The sequence below is a fragment of the Pongo abelii genome, chromosome 10, assembly GCF_028885655.2.
Source record: "Pongo abelii isolate AG06213 chromosome 10, NHGRI_mPonAbe1-v2.0_pri, whole genome shotgun sequence".
In the NCBI taxonomy this organism is placed as follows: Eukaryota; Metazoa; Chordata; class Mammalia; order Primates; family Hominidae; genus Pongo; species Pongo abelii.
In genome coordinates this window covers 119550464-119570226 of record NC_071995.2, presented here as the reverse complement: position 1 = coordinate 119570226, position 19763 = coordinate 119550464, and the positions used below count along the sequence as shown (strand labels likewise).

At 47.9% G+C, this 19763-nt stretch overlaps 1 protein-coding gene across 6 annotated transcripts; it reads right to left on the bottom strand.

Annotated features, from left to right (window-relative positions):
• Window positions 1-1613: 1613 nt before the first annotated feature.
• Window positions 1614-17623, bottom strand: MLEC (malectin). 6 transcript variants are annotated; one of them, XM_054528326.2, is made up of 8 exons: window positions 15311-15378; window positions 12702-12837; window positions 11721-11873; window positions 11125-11221; window positions 9194-9372; window positions 8467-8643; window positions 8315-8372; window positions 1614-7156 (listed from the first exon to the last, which is right to left on the bottom strand). In XM_054528326.2, the coding sequence occupies exons 1-8, from the start codon at window positions 15361-15363 to the stop codon at window positions 6927-6929; spliced, it is 1083 nt and encodes a 360-aa protein (XP_054384301.1). In that variant the 5' UTR covers window positions 15364-15378; the 3' UTR covers window positions 1614-6926. The 6 variants fall into 6 exon arrangements, with proteins under 6 accessions (XP_054384301.1, XP_054384302.1, XP_054384303.1 ...); XM_054528327.2 differs by having other exon boundaries at window positions 15183-15365; XM_054528328.2 differs by lacking the exon at window positions 11721-11873 and having other exon boundaries at window positions 15311-15373.
• Window positions 17624-19763: the final 2140 nt, after the last annotated feature.

Below are 19763 nucleotides of genomic sequence, written 5' to 3'. Positions count from 1 at the left end.
AGTAAGATTAAGATCTGGACCCACAGAGTGGTCCAACCCAACCCCGGTACTTGGCCCAAGATCTTCTGTCAGACAATTTCCCTCCCTGCAACTCCCTAGAGCGGGAGTTCTTCAGGTCTCTTCCCCATTTGGCAGCTCATGCAAAGCTACTTGAAATAGTAACAACGAAATCTGAATTAGGAAAGAACTCATTATGGGTGGGCTCAGCCTAAGAAAGAGGCTCTGTGGGCCTCCTGGCTTGTTTGGGCCCTGAGAACAGACTCCATCAACAATGGCCTCACTCTTGGGGCTGCACACTGAATTCTGCCCTTCAAGGGATAACTGAGGGAGGTAGGCCAAACTCCAGTTCCTCCGCCTCCACCCCTCCCTACTCCTGCAAGCCAGCAGTCTCCATTCCCACTCGGAGAAATCCCGCAGGTAGGCTCTGGAGCCATGCCACCCAGCACCATGAAGAAATGGATGGCAGCAGAGGGTAATGATGGAGAGCAGGAGTCCTGGTTTAAAACCCCAGCTCCGCCTTTTGTTGGTTGTGCTACCTTGTGTAAGTCACTTCATCTCTTAAAGGGGAATAGCAACTGGTTTGTTGAAGATAAAAGAGAGATAACATGTGTAAAATGCTGGGCATTGTGCCCAGCCCATTTCAAGGACTCAGTCATGGACAGCTGTAATTATCTTTACAGCTTTAAAGAGCTTGGGCTTTGATGGCAGACAGACTGGATTTGAACCCTGGCTTGACCATTTACTACATTAGTCTGGGGTATGTTACTGTTCTGAGCTTCAGTGTTTCTTTGTGTGTGTGTGTGTGTGTGTGTGTGTGTGTGTGTGTCACCCAGGCTGGAGTGCAATGGCGAAATCTCAGCTCACTGCAGCACTGACCTCCTGGGCTCAAGTAATCCTCCCACCTCAGCCTTCTAAGTAGCTGCGACTACAGGCATGTACCACCATGCCCGGCTAATTTTTGTATTTTTAGTAGAGACAGGGTTTCGCCATGTTGCCCAGGCTGATCTTGAACTCCTGGGCTCAAGCAATACTCCTGGGCTCAAGCAATCTGCTGGCCTCCGCCTCCCAAAGTGCTAGGATAACAGGCATAAGCCACCATGCCTGGCTCAATGATCCTCACCTATAAAACGTGGCTTATAAATAATAGGAAAAAAAATCCCGCCTGCATTCTGTTCTTCCTAATGTGTAATCAACAATGACAAAACACCAGAAAAGGAGCAAGCAGAGAAAAATCTCCTATGGCTTAGGTTAGCTTAGCTTGTCCGTGGGCTATCACAGAGGCTAAGGGAATGGTGAGGAGAGGCAGCAGTAGGCCCAGTGTGCCTTAAGAGTGGGACAGTCTGTGCCTACTTGTCCCAGTGAAAGTGAAAACAAATTTTTTGTCCTTAAACGCGCTGCTAGTTGAAATGACCAGGAAGGGTTTTACAGAATGATTCCCCTAAGCAAACATCCCAGAGAGAAGAAAAGCAAAAGACACACAGCTAAATGGACAACAGTTCCCAGCCTCGTCACAGGAGAACTCTTTGGAGCCAAGTGAACCCCTGGGTCTCCTTTTTCCCACCCCATCACTTCAACACTTTGAGATCAAGTTCAAACTCAGTCCCAACACAGAGTGTCACTGCAAATTGTTTATTAAAACACAAAGCAATGGACAGTGAAAAACATCCTGATTTTGTACTTTTTGGTGGGAGTGGGGTGGGACATGGAAGGAGTAGGGTCAGATGGAGACAGCCCAGAAGGAAAGCCAGCTGTATCCACCCCTACAGCTTCCCCGGCCAACCAGGTTCAAAGCCCGTCAGTTATATCTCACTGTGCCGCTGTCAATGCGTGTTGTGGCTACTGACAAAGAGTTGGTTTGGCCTCCACAGAGAGAGGATGGGAAACTAGAGTAGAAGCTACAAGGGCTAAGAACTTGATGCTTTTTCTCCAGTACTTGGTACAGAATAGAGCAGCCAGGCCCAATGTGGAAGGGTGGAGTTGGTTTCCTGACAAGCCAGGTTAGACCAATAATGGTTGAAGAGGCTGCCCTGGGCTCAGAATGGGCAGCTGGTCCTTGCCTGGGAGAACTTCGTGGAAGGAAAAGGTAACATTCCTTAAGTCCAAGGAGAGAACCAATCCAGGGTCAAATTTCTTTTCATTCCCTGGATCACAACACACCAGGGAAGAGAGGAGTCAAGAACGTCTCTCCCTGCCAGTGCTCCCCTCCTACCTCACAACTCGGCTCTCCCTTCCCGACAGTTGTCCTTTGAAAGGACGGAAAGCGCACTTCAGTTTGTTGTTGTTTTTCCTCATACTGAAATAAAGCACTGAAGCTCAAAATAGAGGTGAGAATGGAGTTCTGCTTTCCCCAGTGCTATGTGCCCCCATCTCACAAGACTGCCTGGATGCAAGAAGTGCCAAGGCCCTCTCTGCCAACTCAAACAGGCACTACTGTTTCCCTGGCTGCCAGCACAATCCTGGCTCATTGTGTTTATACTCCTGGGGGAACCTGTCCCAAGAGATCCATCCTGCTCTTTTCCTGCCAACCCAGCTAGTCCCCAAATCACCTGCTCTTATCAAGATGATCTGGCCCCCCATAGCAGGCTAGACAAAAGGCAGCTGGAAAGGACAGGCCAGACTGGAAGCAAGCTACACAGATGCAAAGAAGAAACCCGCCCTCACTAGGCAGCTGATCTATTGGTACCAATCTAGTCTCATAACAAAATGAGGAAATCTAGCCCTCTTGCCCCAGAGAGGTTTAAATACAGAGAGTCTTAGTTTGGACTGAAAGAGAAAAATTGCTCTGATCTTTCTAAAGCTTGAACATTAAGGCTTCTTTGCAATTTTCTTAGAGCTCTTTGATCGTTAATTATATCTTTCCATCGAAAAGAAGCAGATTTCTTCTGAGATTTCTGAACAGTTCCTGGGTGTTTCTGGTTCTGCTTCAGTGTACTATCGCTTTGCCTTGCCTCAGTCTCTCCTTCCTCCGGGGCCACAGAAGGAGAAAGCCCAACGCATACCCATCCTGCCCTTTAAAAAAAAAAGAAAGAAAGAAAGATTCGTCTCTCACTTTGGAAAGCTCACTTACTCTCCTAGGTCCTTCTGGAGAGGCATGGAGGACAATATTCCATGTTGCCATTTGATGCCACTAAGGATCCTCAAGGCAAGAAGACACTTGAATTATGCCACAGTAGGCCAGCAAAGGGGAGGGAAAGGACAGGAAAGCAGCCCCATGGCAGGGACTATAGGACCCCTGCCCAGACCTGAATCTAGAGGGAATGCCCCACCCTGGCTCAGAGCAGGAGAGGAAAAGGCACTGTGCTGACCGGGGTGGGTCGTTCCCCAACCCCCAGGGAGGGCAGAGAACCTGCTGATTCTTTCTCTGGGTTTCCCAAGGTGAGCCAATTTCTAGAGAAAGGGATTTTAGCACTAGGAAAAGGAAAATACTGCTGCTGTTTTCTGAAGTTCTCAGCTGAGATTTCAGAAACCATATCCAGGCCTTTCCAGGAGAGGCTAGAGGCAGGAGAAGGAAGAGAAATTCCTTAAAACAGAAGCTTCTCCCAAGAGATAAGGAAGTCAAAACCACAGTTCTAAAGCTGGACCAAACAGTTCCCAGGCACAGAAAGGGGGAGGTAAACCTAACTCAAACTTTGCCCTCTCATCAAAGCCTAAGTGCCCGCTAACGTGATCCCAGTAGCTCTTAGGCAGTGAGAGCAAGAGAACATGAACACGCTCTCAAACCAACAGGTGGCCCTGTGGGCAGGGCTAGTCTTCCTGGGAGTCTAACGCCATTGACACCTGAAGAAAACTATCTTCCCAGTCATGAGAACTCGGGTGTCGACTCAGTAGCCTCTCCTCAACAATGGAGATTTTTCAGAAAAGTGAATCTGGTTTAAGGGACACAAATCCCACAGAGTTTCTTGGCACAATGTTTCAGTAAGCATGAGTGAGACCCAAAAACGTCCGATTAGAGACCAACTGGCCCCTGACCTAAGTCAGAGCTAGACTGCAGAACTCTCAGGCCATCTCTGCAGCAGACATCTGCGTCATCCTCCCGGAAATTCAACTCAGGCCACACTTCTGGCAAAAGAAGTTTCACCCTGACTGTCCTTGTTTTCAGCCAGCTGGGCTCAGTGGGATCTAAAAACCTAGGACAGAGTGTAGATCCAGTAGAGGAGCCCAGGCCTCTCCTCCACACACCCCTCACTGGCACCCCTCACCACCTCCCACGCATTCCCTATGGTGCAGCCTCTCAGGCCTAGCACTAAGCTCAAAATACAGATAGGGGAACAAACAGTGCAAAAAGCAAAAGGTGAACAACAGAGTAATTCTTGACACATACAATACAAAAATAAAAATAAAGAATCCCACCCCTTTAACCTAAACTTCATGTACCTATATCTTGGAGGAGCCACAAAACAAAAACAAAAGCAAAAAAACTTTCAAGTTCAGCATCATGAGCCAGCTGTGGCCAGCCCCAGGGAGCTCTTGTTAGCTGGATAGGCTTGGCTCCAGGGGAGTCTACCCCAGCCCCCACCATACTTCTTCCTGTTTCCTCACTTCCCCTTTAGTTTTTGTTAGCCATAGAAAGATGTTCCTTCCTTTGGTTCACAACCAGAGAGGAAAGCGCCCATCCCTAACCCTGAGCTCAGGGGAAAAGGGTGGGCTTGGAAACAGAGGCAGAAGCAAAGCTGCTTGGCTTACAGTACCATTAGGAAATGGCCCCAGGAATCAGGGTTTCCTTCTGAGACTCTGAGTCACTGAAGGGATGTGTTGAGGTGGAAGGTGGGACCCCCTCCTTCCTCAGACAGACCCAGGCAAACTAACAAACAAGGCAAAATGGAGGCAGCCAGTCCTCCTCCTTCATCTTGACTAATCCAATGGCAGTGGCCCAGGGCTTTGGGGAATTTCGATGGGATAGGAACCAAAGCTACTGCCAGAAGCCTGTTTAGTTAGGATGTCCACTGCCCCAGGCAGGTGGTCCCCAAGACCAAGGCTACAGTACCTTATCCTTTAGAAGCAGGGGAGCTGTGTGAAGCACTAGGGGAAGTATACCTCTGACTGCAGCCTCAGGCCACAACCCTCCAGCTGCCTGACTCAATACCCTAGCACTGAGACCCAAGTCACACCGAAAACAACAGGCTACAATTCTCAAATGACTAAATGCTGGCCTGGAGTAATCATTAAAGAGCCAAAACCCAGGACATGAGCCCAAGAACTACCTATTTTGTCACATAAGGAGCAGTTCAAATATATAGAGCTCTTAAAAAACATATCTAATAAAGCAAACTCAAAATTAAACACATTCTAGAAAAGTGGGCCTGGCCTGAGATCCTATATTGACTGCTCCAGCCCAAGCTGAAGCTAATCCTGCTGTCTCCCATCCACAAAATTCCTTCTAGCTTGGCTGGGTCCTCCTTCATTGTTGCCCTAACAGGGAAATGGATGACAATGGCCAGAAAGGAGGGGACCAGGGAAGCTTCATTTCCTATAGAAATTTTTTCAGGGAATTCAAGACCGACACTTAGATGCTAAGGTTAGCTTCAGAGCTGCCAAGGCTCTGGCTGACTGGAATTCTTTCAGTCCCATCACACCAAGAACCTGACTGCTACCTGGATAGAGAAATGAAAGGACAGGGGAGGGAGGAGCATACTATTAAGATCAATAAGAATCATCGCTGGACCTATATAGCTAATTAGTCTAGTTCCTTGAAGTAGCTCTAGGCATAAACCAAAACTGGCTGAACTGTGACACACAAGAACATGGGAATAAATGAACATCAGATACCAGACACTCTAAACAGTGGTCAGTCACTTAGTAGGGCTCAAGTCTCTGAGGTTGCTCTTAAGCTATGCCAACATAAGCCTTTTCTAATCCAAAGACCAGAAGAGACTTTTAAGGTCAAGTGTTCTGTTGCTGCAGGCTGGAAAGCATCCCTGCCCCCTGGCAGCAAGACCCTACAAAGGGGCCAGTAAAGAACTGCTAGGTCAGGTCCTCCTGGCTGCTGGCTCAGAGATCCAGGGAGGGAGGTACCAGCAAGGTGAGGTGGTAAAGGAGAAGACATTCAAGCAGAGAACCCCAAATCCCCGTGTCTCCTTCCCTTCTTGGCTATAACTTAGTAGGATGGTTGAGAGGGAGAAGAAATTTCAAATGAGCCAGATTAAGGAAACAAACAAACAAACAAAACTGAGAAGAAATCAAGTCCCCAACAGGCACTGAAATCAAAATGATTTGTTGTGGTAACAAGTCAGAGGCGATCTGAGGACCCGACATAACCGAAACGTCTTGGATGCCGGACAGTCTATAACTGGTACATGCCAGGGAGACAAGCAATGACAAAGCTCAAACACTAAAGGTGGGACCATCACTGGATTAATCCAGAAAGGCTTCCAGATAAGGAAGCATTTTCTTTCTTTTTTTTTAATCTCCCTACTTTTTTTTTAAGTCTTTACCGCACAAATTCTACCCCTTCGCACGCATTCTTTCAATCCCAGGACATCTGAAGTCTTATCTAGACATAACTTCAGACCATACCTAACTCCCAGTGCTGGTCGTCTCAGGTAATAAGATGGTATTTCCCTGCTGTTAATTTCTAACCTAAAAAAAGGAACAGTGACTCCTCTGAGTTCAGAGTCCTTTCCACTAGGTATACAAATGAGGATCCTTGAGCAGGAAGGATCCAGTTTACCCTAAGTATCCTCAAGAGGAAAGAGACGGCTGGGGGCCAGCCACAAAGAGAGGACGAGGACCGAAGGAGGTCTGGGACCAGGTGGTGAATGAGGGCTGCTCTCTACTCGCTCTGCCTCTTTTTGTCTCCTTTAATTGATGTGTGTTTTTTTGTCTTTGTTTTTTTTTCATTAATCATTGTGAAAAATATAGACACCAAAACCAATATGGCTGGTTTCTTTCCCACACCCCTCCACCCTGTTCAGGATAGTCATTTGTTCTCACAACCGGCAGAGGCAGAAGAGGGTTGGAATGAAGACTCCGAAGGCCACCAGGATGGGAAACATGAGGCTGCTGTTGTCCGAGGCATAGGGGTTGGGTGTGCGGGGGCCTGACTGCACCCGGTTCTTATTGGTCTGTTTTTTGAGATTAGACCCTTCATCATATTCTTCTTCTTCTTCTTCCTCTTCTTTCTTCTCCAATCCCGGATGAGGCTGAAGCTTTGGTACATCTAACACAAGGAAGAAAACACTGTTAAGACCCACAGCATCTAAGTAAGAGAGACCCTTAAAAGCAGCAAATAAGCCACAATAAAGAGATTGCTGTGATTGAACCTGGGTCCAGAGAAAAGACCAGAAGTAGCAGAAATAGCCTCTGGTCTACAGAACAGCAGAGTGCTGCAAAAGCTTTAGATTTAACTAGAAAGTAGAAAAAGCCGTGCTCATAGGGAGGTTCACTATCTTACCTTCCTGTTCTACTTGTACAGAGCCCCAAGATAACCAGACTGGACAGGGACAATGACCCAATGCCTAAACTTTAACCTTTTCAAATCTCTCCTCCTCCCACAAGCCCACATTCCCTTTTGATTCACACAACAACTGAAGAAAAGTTGACCCAGAGAGTTCTGGGTTCCCAGCACACACTATCCCTCTGTCCTGCCTCCTCCTCAGGGACTTGAACACAGGTCTGTTTGGTGGTAAGACATTCATCCTCCTAGATGTCATAATATCAGCATTTGGGGGACATCAAGACAATAGGATGAAATCCTCAGTGCATTCAAGATTGAGTTGGGGAAAGGTACAGAGGTGGAATGGGGGAGAAATGTCACAAAGACGCAGCTTTCTCTGCAAAAATCAGCCTGAGATGCTGGCAACCAGGAGAATCTAAACCCTGAGAAAGAAATATACTCTAAGACTTGATCCCAAGGATAAGGAGACATAAATAAGTGAAGTTTTGTCCCAGTGCAGTCCAGCAATGCTGGAATCTTTCAGAGCATACCAAAACCCTACAGGACTCCTCCTTTTACCTTTTTTTCCCCTAGGAAAGAGATGTCAAACAAACAGAATAAGGACAAGTTTTAGGTGATCCCAAATGACTACAAAGGTCAGGGTACACCAATAGGTACCATTATTAATCCCAATTTATAGGGAAATTAAAAGCATCCATCCAAGACAAACATCTGATTAAATGGCAGCAACAAGATATACATAGACCTGACTCCAAAGCTTGTGGCTAGTACCATGTTATGCTTCATCCTCATCCAACTGATTCTGAATCCCCTACAATTTAGCTTTAAGTGTTTCCAAAATAGTGATCAGCTCAATTACCTCCCAAGGGCTTCCTCAACCACATCCCTCAAGTCAAAAAAGCAGGTCAGAACACAACTTACCATCCACTGTCCCAGCCATGATGTAGAGTGCACAGACCTTGGGATTGTCATAGTACCCCTAGGAAAAGGGAAACAGTGGTCAACCCCACACAGCAGCAAACAACTTACCCTGTACCCACTCTCTTCAGCAATGGGCAGAATAGGGGAATTACCTTGACAAACTCAATGTAGAGTTTCCCTGTGAAGGTGGACACCTCCCCCTGGACACTCAGCTTCCCCTTTCTGATGCTCATAGGTATAATTTCATCGTGAGCTGTGCTATGCCCAACACGATCAAAGATATCCAAGTCCTTCACCACGACGTGGCCATTCAATCGTACATCAAATACCTTCCAGGATAAGAAAAGGAAACAATGTCAAAACCATCAGCTTTACATCCTTTCAAGCAGTTGGGCATCATGCACCTGTTTGGGCCTCAAGTTCAAAAATAATTTAAGAAATGATGGGTCTGGATATCCAGGGTGGCTAGCATTCTTAACCCGGGTCAAATCAAAGCCATGTTCCTTCGCTGCCGAGGTCTTATATTGGCTTTAAGGAACAAAGAATACAAACAAAAAGCTTAGCATAGGAAGAAGGAAATTCACAGGAAGGGACAGAGGAAAATAAGGCTAAAAACAAGAAGGTGCGGCAAACCACGGAGGGAAGCAGCCAGGAGGGCCTTAACAGGATCGATTAGTTGGCAAAACAAGGATTCTGGCATTGCTTTCTCTCACTCGCCCCCAAGGCAAGTGCAGCCTTGTGGACTATGGAACATGCTTCTCTAGAGCTCATCTGTTCTGCCTTTCTGGAGAGGCTCTCACACTCTCTAGCCCCATAATAGTGGAGTGTCCAAAAGCAGCAATGTCCTACTGGTCAAGCAGCAGCCTGACTAGGCCTCACCTTTTGCTGGGACTGTGCAAAGTAGACCTCCGCAAATTTCAAGACCAGCACATAGTCCCCCTCCTCTTTGATGGGCACTTCGTAGCCAAAGGTCTCCTCATTGTACCGCTCAGTTTGATACAGGATCTGGTCCTCAGGGTTGGAACGCAGGATTGGCAGTTTCATGCCATAGTCTGAGGCTGAGGACAAAAGACAAAGAGAAAGCACATCAGAGGCAAGACACAAAAGAAGAGCAAAGACCCCAGAACAGCCAGAGGCATTTCCAGGGCAATGCTAATAACCCTCTCCATAAAAGGGGCCACCCACTCTGCACCTGGCTCCAAACAGAGCTCCAACAAAGGCAGGGATCATACAGCCATTACTATGGAAGAGTAAAATGAAAGAAACTAAACACTAATCAGGCCAACAGCCCCTATAAACCTCAGAGCGGAACTTTCTAAGAGCACATTAAAATGACTTTTTCCCCCTGACTGTACGGAGAACAAGTCTAACTCATTACCAGAAGAAAGTGCTGTGTTGCAGCTGCCTGGTTCCCCAAGAGGGAGGGCTTCAGAGAAACCTCCTAAAACAAGGGGGATGGCCAGGAACTCCATACAAGATGAAGTTCAAAGAATGTTTTCTCTCATTCAGAAAAGCCCAGAGTCTAAAACAAACAGGATATCTGCTTTGGAAAGTCATTCTTCATTGTCCTTACAAATAAAATTCCAGCTTTAGTTGTTGTGGTTTTTTTTAATAATTTTCATTCAAAAAGTTCCAAAGCTGTAAACAAAAACAGGCTCATAAAAGAAAGGTGTGATGCTAATTTCCCTACTTCCCACAGACTCAAAAAACTCCACCTCACCTACTCACTTGAACATTCACTCAGATAAACCAACAGTAGAAAAAAAAAGTCACTACTGCACCTCCAGTGCCTAGCATGGGACCTGGCACATAGTCGCCACTCATACAGTTTGCTGAATGAACAAATGACAATGAAGGAGGTGCCTGCAAAGCAGTGAAGCCATGCCATTCGTCCACAAGGCTAGAGCATCCTGCAGGGAAAGACAATCTGCCTAAGATGTCCAAGTCCTAGGGGAATCACCTTTCACATTTCACAAACTGACAAGGAATGAGAGAGGGTAAAAGTAAAAAGTTACTTAACTCGGGTCAGTATCAGAAGAGCGGAAAACCTCTCTTGGCCCTGGCCCTCTCCCAACCTTGGTATAAGACAGTGGTATATATGTTTTTTTCTTCCTCTCGCACAACAAACTAAACTCCTGACCTCAGGTGATCCGCCCGCATCGGCCTCCCAAAGTGCTAGGATTACAGGCGTGAGCCACCACGCCAGGCTGAATCTTTTTTGTGCAAATATAAGATATCACATTTCAGTCTCAGAGGTAAATAGTTCTGCTTCCTCCAGAGAGTAGCCTGACTCCTTTATCCTATAAACACAGTAAGGCTTTCCAGTGCTCCATAAATATACTTTTCCAACTACAGATGTAGCAGTCACGTAGTCTCTCCTCCCGCATGAAATTAAGATTTCAAGACTGCCTTCCAATCTCACGTGGTGACCCTGAAGACATCTGGCAACTAGATCCTCTGGGAGAAGGCCAGGGGCTGTCATCCCCAGAGCTTTATCTTCTGAATCATCAACAAGGGAGAAGACATGGCAAAGGTAAAAGATTAACAAAAAGACCCAGTGGCTGAGGTCAAGACCTCAAAAAAATAAACATAACGGTTAACGGTTCCTGTAAGTGACATTAGCCACGAGATCAGAGGGACTGATGAGACAATGGAAGAGGAAACTCATTGCACTTTTGTCTTCAGACTTTTTTCTTCCTATTTCTCCTCAAGAAATCAAAGAGTAGCTGAGCAATGCATACAAAGGATGTACTGCTAACATGCTCCCCCTCCTTTCCAGCCTCAAAAAACCACTGCCCCGGGATACAAACCTATGAAGACTGAAAGACTGCTGTTTCTCTTCCAACTGAGCTCTAAGAATTTCCTTCTTCCATGAGGACCGTGATCCTTACAAATCTGGAACATCAACTACATTGGATTTATAGATACACAGAAAATTTTGTGCATGGGTGGGGAATTGTTTTTTTGTTTTTGTTTTTGTTTTTTTTTTGGAGACGGAGTTTCGCTCTTATTGCCCAAGCTGGAGTGCAATGGCGCAATCTCAGCTTACTGCAACCTCCACCTCCCAGGTTCAAGCGATTCTCCTGCCTCAGCCTCCCAAGTAGCTGGGATTACAGGCGCGCATCACCACGCCCGGCTAATTTTTTGTATTTTTAGTAGAAACGGGGTTTCACTATGTTAGCCAAGCTGGTCTCGAACTCCTGACCTCAGGTGATCTGCCCGCGCCGGCCTCCCAAAGTGCTAGGATTATAGGCATGAGCCACCGCACCAGGCCGCATCTTTTTTTTCTTCTTGCCAAGTGGAAAAAGTGAGGAACTGACAGTAATGTAATCTGTGGCAGTCTCAGTCCCACAGTGAAGAAAACTCAACCATGTGAACAAAAATTACTTAACAACCTTGGAATTACCTTTAAAATATTTCCCTTGAAAACCCAAGTGGCTTTCCCAAGAGATCTGCCACATGCAAAGTTGAATTTGCCCAAGTCCCAAGAGATGCAGCAGCAAATAAGGGTTTTTCTTCCCTCCTTAGCCTTTATGCATTCACAGAGAAACAGATTTCTCTAAAATACAATGAAGTGTACAGTCAGCATGCTGCTGAAATTGGCATAATTCAGTTAACCAAAAAGAAAGGGGGCCGAAGGGCCTACATTATGTCTGCTCTTTCTTAGTTTTAGACAATGTATTAACTAGGCTCCTTGGAAAATTCAGCACAGGGTTCAGGAAAAGACATACACGAAGTGTCACTGAACAAGTTGTTTTCTCTAGGTCTGTTTTCTCACCTATAAAATGGGGACACCACCTATCCCACAGCATTGTGGTAAGGATAAAACAATCCGTATAAAGAGCTCAATACAACGCCTCACACAGAGAGAGACACAGAAACATGGGTATGCTAGCCAGGCAAGGATATGCACACAATAAGCACTAAATAAATGCCTCCACTCAAGGCAGTTTAGGGAATGGATCAAAAGAAAAGGAAGTAATAAAACTAACTGGAAAACTGCAACTGGGAAGCACAAGAGTGGGAAAGCCAGAATGAGCAGAAGCCTGTCCTCCATGAGAACACAGCTGTAGAGCTCCCCTTGGTGCTCTAGCGTCACTCCCACCCCACCCTCAGATCTCCTGGTCACTAGACTGTTCTTCTGGATCACTTCTTTCTCAAGTGAGGCCAGTACCTAAAGAATTGTTCTGAATGGGCTGAGACAGGGAACCCAGGAATTCAGGGACCTAAATTTTCTACCTGTGAACTTCCACTACTTGGAAGGCCTGCAGATGAAGCCTGCCTGTTAGGTGACAGTAGAGGTAGAGAATTCTAAACAACTCCCATGGCTTTGAGCAAATCAGAGCCAGCAGTGACTCCTCTCTCATCCCATCTTTCAAGCTCTCACCTCCGCAAAGCCAAATCCTTCCCCAGCTGAAAGGAAGGCAGCCCAGGAAAGGGTCTTCCTTACGGTTACAGCATTAGCAACCTGATAGGCTCTGGTCCCCAGCCAGCTTTTTTCCCCTCTGGAGCCATGTTCTGCCCTATTTTTAATTCCATGTAAAAGGTCATCAAGGAAAAAAAAAGTGACATAGACACTTTAAGCTACTCTGGACAGGAGAGTTTATAGTCTTATCAGAAATTTCTAAAGCATGAGAGTTTTTTCGAGAAGGAAAACAAGGCTCAGAGACATAAAGCAAGTTTCTCGAGGACACGCGACTTTAGCAGGCATCTTTCTATGAAGAGGAAATAGCCTTCCCTAAACTCAAGCAAAATTCTGTGCCCTCAGGTCAAATAACCAGGTCTTTTCCTAGTCAGAGTGAAGAGGAACTCAAAATGACCAAGTTACAAATCTGGAACATGGTCAGGCACGATGGTTCACGCCTGTAATCCCAGCACTTTGGGAGGCCAAGGTGGGAAGATCACTTGAGGACAGAAGTTCAAGACCAGCCTGGGCAACATAGCGAGACCCCTGTGTCTACAATAAAAAACAAAAAAAATTTTTTTAAATAAATAAATAAAAACCCTGGAATGTGCCTCATACCAAAACCCCAAGGTGAACGCTTCTAAACCACCTTCTGTAGTGGTGCTCCCATCTGTGGAAGCACACAGGCTGAAAAAGCCTTTCCCAGGCTGTAAGCACTAGCTATCCTCAAGGCAGAAATGAAATTCAATAAATATTCTGAACTGCTTTTGAAAGCAGAAGCCACTAGGTGCCCTGGGCCACTCACAATTATAAGAATGTTGAACTACAAAGAAACTATACAGAAACAGCAAGTTCAAAAGAAGGCCAAATCCTTATCTGGACTAACTTGGTAACAAATACCTGAATTCATTCAACATAAAATCAACTTTTGTCAGCATGCTGGAAACAATATCATGGGCAGGTGGGAAAAGAAATAAGGCATACAGTTGCTACTGCAATCAGTGTAAATAGCTGCACGAGGCAAGGGTCTCCAAATACCTGGCACACCTTTAACCAAACAGGCCCAGAAGAAAGGCAGCATGAACAGCTGGACTTCCCTTGGTAGGACTGACTCCTTAGTAGAGAGCTGCCTCCTGAGAGTGCAAGCTTATGCGCATCTCAGCCCTACCTAAAGCCAGCAAAATGCCTTTCTCAGGAACCTGGTAAGTGCAATGTTGGAACAAGCTGGTCCAAACTGCAGCTGACAAGCGCCACCTCCCACTCCCCATCCATGCCTTAATACTGCTCCAATTCTCACCCAGACTGGTAGAATGGAGAGGGGAACCTTAGCAGAGAACCTTCATTTATACAATGCCCCAAGGGCCAGTGTCCGAAATAGGACTCCAGTACACACAAGCGTTGGTAGGTCTCATGTAATTTTACCTGCTACAATAAACTCCTCCCAAGGAACTGCAACCATGAGCCAATAACCCAAGGACAGAGATCTTGGCTGACTGCTGACCAGGCCAAAGAAACACACACACACACACACACACACACACACACACACACACACACACACACACACACACACACACTCTTGGCTGACTGCTGACCAGGCCAAAGAAACACACACACACACACACACACACACACACACACACACACACACACACACACACACACACACACACACACACACCACCTGCATCAGCAAATTAAAACCGGAATTTCTGAATAAGGGCAGTATCTGGGAACTAAACCTGTGTGGTCTTACTCGGCTTCATCCTCTGCACAACAGACTGAATAGGACGATGTAACCAATGTAAGGCCTGGTATCTGCTAAGTGAAAGAAACCATCCACTCAGTGCCCTCACCACAGCTATCTCAAGAGGCAAAGTCCACAAACTGTCTAGTTTCCTCAAGGGCTCCTTCCTCCCTGCCCACACTCGTTAAGAAAGAGGAAGGGTCCACGATAGAGATAGTAATGACCTCCTGCTATAAAGTCTGGCTTTGGCTGCTGTGACCGCTGCTAAAGACTGGAGCCCTGAGTCAGCTGAACCCAGGCTACTGTGATCTACATGCCACGGCTCAACAAACTCCAAGACAAACATAGAACTTCAGAAAACAGCCCTGTGTCCCAAGACCCTCACATGTGTGAAAGGCAATAAACTCCTTAATATAACAAACTCCAGGACACTGCAATCGACTTGGGAAGAACTAACTCTTTTAGTAAAAGCAAGAGCCAAATCTGGGCATCGCAGAAAAAGAGCGAGAGAAAGCGAAGAGTGAGTCTGTCTCCTGGTTGTCTGGAGGTGGCATACTGCCAATTTGGCAGCCTCTGAATCCAGCATACAGCATCAATCTCCTTCCAACACACGAAGCAAAGAACTTCCTTCTGAAACCTGTTTTCCAATCCCTCCAACAGAAGAAACAAAGATTATAAAGCAGATCTTCCAAAACAGTCGTCTCGGGGCAACCTACATCACAAGCCCCTGGTGCAGAAACCTGGGTCCCAGCAAAAAAGCTCAATCTACTATAATCGATTTCGAGTGGGGACTAGGAATCTGCATTTTTAACCAGCTGTCCTGGCAATTCTGACACACACTAACTTTGGGAAGGGAGCAGCTCTGTTAACCACTGTTGCCCAACAAGTCACAATCATTTTCCCCCTAAGCTGGAATTAGAACTCTCAGGATCACCTAGGGGAGGTTGTAGGCATTCTCTGATAGACCATTCGGATTCTTACACTGGTTGACCCAGTTCACACACAGCCACCAGCCTCACGTGCAGGATGGCTTCGATAGAACCATCCTCTGGGGGCGGCCTGCCGATTCTACTTTTAAGCACACATATTCTTCGCTCGAAAAGAGGGCGGGGGAGGAGGCTACAATCAAACTTTCCTGGCCCATTCTCTTCGAAGATTCCTTCCTATTCTGGCTAAGAATCAAGCCCCGCTCCTGCAGAAGGGGCAAGGAAAGCGGCCGATTCCTAGGTCGACGAGAATCTCCCAAGAACGGTCTCGACAGGAGAAGCAGGGGCACCCATGACCTACAACCCGCGAGGCCTGGAGGTGGCAAAAGGCCGCCTTCGTCATTTCTCTCCCAGCTTGGATGGGAGTGAGGGGTTGAGAAAATGCAGGACGAGAAATCCAAATATAACTAACTTCTGGCCAACTCTCTGCCTGTATGACTCTAGGTACCTTGGAGCCAGTGCCAGGCCCTGAGCTCAGAGCGGGCCCCCGAAGAAGCTGCAGAGAGAAACTTCGCTCCAGAGACGCGGCCCCAGGGTAGAAAGGGGCTCGGGGCCCGCAGCCCCCGGCCAGCTGCGCCCAGCACAGCAGGCCCCGGATCCCGCGGCTCGGCAGGGGGACTCTCACCTCGGCCCACCCGGCCTTCCAAAGGGTCCTTGCGGAAGTGGATCCCGTGCACGTCCACATGCGCCTCTCCGCCCGCGTTGACCGCCCAAATGACGCTCTCGGGCAGCCCGGACCCCGCCGCGCCGGCCACGCCGAGCCCGGGTCCCCGGATCGCCGGCAGCAGCAGCAGCAGCAGTCGCAGGAGCGCCGCAGCGGTTCCCTCAACCGCCCAGGCTCCCAGCATGGCGGCCACCACCACGGGGGCAGCCCCCGCCGACCCTCGTCTTCGGCCGGCTGCCAGGCCACCCCGGACTCAGAAAAACAGCGCCACGGGCCGCTCCGCCTGAGCCGCCGGGGACATGTCGCTCTCAGGCCTCCTTCTTCTCAGCCACGGGTACCGCCTCCCACCTCAGGAACAACCTACCCCGCCGCCCGGCCCCCGGCCACGACCCTGCAGCCAATCAGCGCCCGGCCCTCATTAATTACCCACCACCCCGCCGGGAGGCGCCCGCTCATTGGTTGTCAGGAGCGGGAAAGGGCGTGGCTTCTCCCAAGCGCCGGCCCAGCAGCGGGCACGAGATGGAGCGCGCGCAGAGGGAGTGAGTTCGGTTGAAGCGGCGGTTCGATGCGGAAGTGGCGGGTGCAGCGCCCAGGCGGCCCCGGAATCCCACAGCTGAATGAGAAAGGTGGCCTGGGGGGGAAGGTTTAGGGTAGGGCGCACTGACACGTCGCCAGCACTTCCGGTGCTCTAGCTCCTGAGACCAAATAGGCTCTGGAGGGGGCGTGGCCGACTTTCCCGCCCCCTCTTCTTTTCTCAGGGAGCAGCATGAGCATAAATTCTAGTAGGAGAAGCAATGGACACTCTCCAGACCTAAGAGACGCAGTCCTTTTCCGCGCGTGAGGGAGAGGACTCATGCTTTCCCAGAGAGGCCGCGGACACAGGTCTCCAGAGAACGAATCCCACGAGGATAAGGCCCCGCCCCCTCCCCTTAGCGGGCTCGGGGCGGGTGGTATCGTCCCGACGGCCGTCCAATGAGAAGGCTCCAACGCAGCGGAAACGCGTGGCTTTGAGAGCGAGGGGCGCCAGGCTGCTCGCGTCTCCATGGCGACAGCCTCTAGCCGGCCTCCGCTGCGTAGGGGCGGGACCGAGGCACCCTAGGCGCTGGCGGGAGTCGCCACCGGCGGTGCCCGGAGTGGAGGCCGGGGTTGTCCCGTACAGGCACGGCCCGAGCTCCCTCCCTGCTCCTTCACAGTTCACCCGGCGCTCTCCCACACTGGCGATCCCTGCGCTTCGGTCTCTGTTCAAACTCCCATTTTTCCGATGGGGAAACTGAGGCACAGAAAGGGACTGAATGTTGCCAAAGGGTCGCACCGCAAGTGTAGGGCAGAGTCAAGGCAAAAAAAACAAAACGCTTATGTATTTTCCATAAATACTGGTCGATTTAGAAATTCTCCCTAAAAGGAAAAAAATGTATCAAGTCCCTACTACCAGGGTTGTCAGATTTGGCAGATAAAATAGGAGAAGCCCAGTTATATTTGAATTTCAGATAAGCAAATGGGACCCACTTATACTAAAAAAAAAAAAAATGCATTGTTTATTAAAATTCAAACTTAACTGGACTTCTTGTATTTTATCTGCCAATCCTACCTACTACTTAGGCAATGAGCTTTGTGCTACATGAACAAAAAACACACCTGGGGTCCCGCATGAGAATCATAGACTTTGCACAACCCATAATGAAATTAATTGTTTAGTTAGAACAGTGGTAAGTGCTATACAGGAACAAAACAGGGTGCCAAAATACAGACTATCAGTGGTGGATCTAAATGCACCCAAATTCCTTCCCAGGCCCCAAATTCAGACCCCACGGGGGTAACTTTTGGAAGTGTTCCCTCCCGGTCTCACTTTCCCTCCTATTTTGCAAGCATCTGGCCTTAACTTCCTCCCATAGACATGTTTCCTGTCCAAGGTGTTTCTTTTTTTTTCTTTTTTTTTTTTTCCTCTTTTTTGGAGACAGTTGCTCTGTCGCCAGGCTGGAGTGCAGTGGTGCAGTCTCGGCTCACGGCAACTTCCGCCTCCTGGGTTCAGGCGATTCTGCTGCCTCAGCCTCCTGAGTAGCTGGGACTACAGGCGCGTGCCACCACGCCCAACTAGTTTTTTTTATTTTTATTAGAGACTGGGTTTCACCATGTTGGCCAGGATGATCTCGATCTCCTGACCTCAGGGTCTGCCGGCCTCAGCCTCCCAAAGTGCTGGGATTACAGGTGTGAACCACCACACCAAGCCTCTTGGGGTTTCTAATTCTACTATTCTCTCTCAAACTGTCATCTTTTAAGGATCTTGACAACTCAGAGGCTTCAGTTACCCTCAAAGGAGGGGTGTGGTGCAAATGGGGAACATAAACACAAGTAGTGTTGATGGGGCTACCTCCCTCCAGGCAGTTGGCCTGCAGAGCCCACGTATCACTCACGTATTGCGCTGCCACCAGGAGCTCATGTTTATTTTATCCTCAAGGCAGTCTAGTCCAGGAGAAACAATCACAAAAATGCATTAAATTTTGGGGGAGGCCTCTAAAGGCCTTCTCTCAGTCCTTCGTGTCTTTGGTCACCCCAGAGGGTGAAGAAGATACCCGGCTGGCTCCTGTTATTGAGCCCTTCAGATACCATTCGTGGTTGGGCCATCTTTGTACCAAGGAGCCTGGCTCCCTTTCTGAGATCCAGCTGCTCATGAATTAGGCTGTCTTTTCAGTAAAACATAAAGTCTGAGACCCTGGAGATAGGGCACGGGATCTGAGCATGGGATCTAAGACAGGCTGCCTGCATCCCGTGCCTAGTCCCATTTACCCACTGTGTGGCCTTGGGCAAGTGATGTACTTCGCTGAGTTTCAGTTTCCTCAATTGTGAAATAGAGATACAGTCATGAGTTACTTAATGACAGGGATGCGTTCTGAAAAATGCATCATTAAGCGATTTTGTCATTGTGCAAAGATCACAGAGTGTACTTACACAAAACTAGATGGGGATAGCCTCCTATACACCTAGGCTGTATGGTATAGCCGATAGCTCCTACACTACAAACCTGTACAGCATGTTACCTTACTGAATACTGTAGACAGTTGAACACAATGGTAAGTATTTGTGTATCTAAACAAAGATACAGTATAAACACAGTATTGGCCAGCCCAGTGGCCCATGCCTGTAATTCCAGCACTTTGGGAGGCTGAGGTGAGTGGATCACTTGAGGCCAGGAGTTCAAGACCAACCTGACCAACATGGAAAAACCCTGTCTCTACTAAAAATACAAAAATTAGCCGGGCATCGTGGGGCGCCCCTGTAATCCCAGCTATTCGGAAGGCTGAGGCAGGAGAATCGCTTGAACCCGGGAGGCAGAGGTTACAGTGAGCCGAGATTGCACCACTGCACTCTAGCCTGGGTGACAGAGTGAGACCCTGTCTCAAAAAAAAAAAATATATATATATATATATATATATATATATAATCTGTAGGTATACACACACACACACAATAATCTTTATTTATTTATTTATTTATTTATTTATTTATTTATTTATTGTGGAGACACTCTCACTATGTTGTCCAGGCTGGCCTCTAACTTGTGGCCTCAAGCAGTCCTCCTGCCTTGACCTCCCAAAGCCCTGGTATTACAGGCCTAAGCCCCTGCACCCAGCCAATATTATAATCTCATG

Bases quoted from the DNA above. Each gene is read 5' to 3' on its own strand.
- MLEC (XM_054528326.2), bottom strand. From the start codon at position 15,363: ATGATTGTGACTTGTTGGGCAACAGTGGTTAACAGAGCTGCTCCCTTC. The intron at 11,222-11,720 runs GTAATTCCAAGG...AATCCAATGTAG, and splicing joins TCAAGGGAAATATTTTAAAG to TTGATGTTCCAGATTTGTAA. The intron at 7,157-8,314 runs GTAAGTTGTGTT...TCCTTGTGTTAG, and splicing joins CATGGCTGGGACAGTGGATG to ATGTACCAAAGCTTCAGCCT.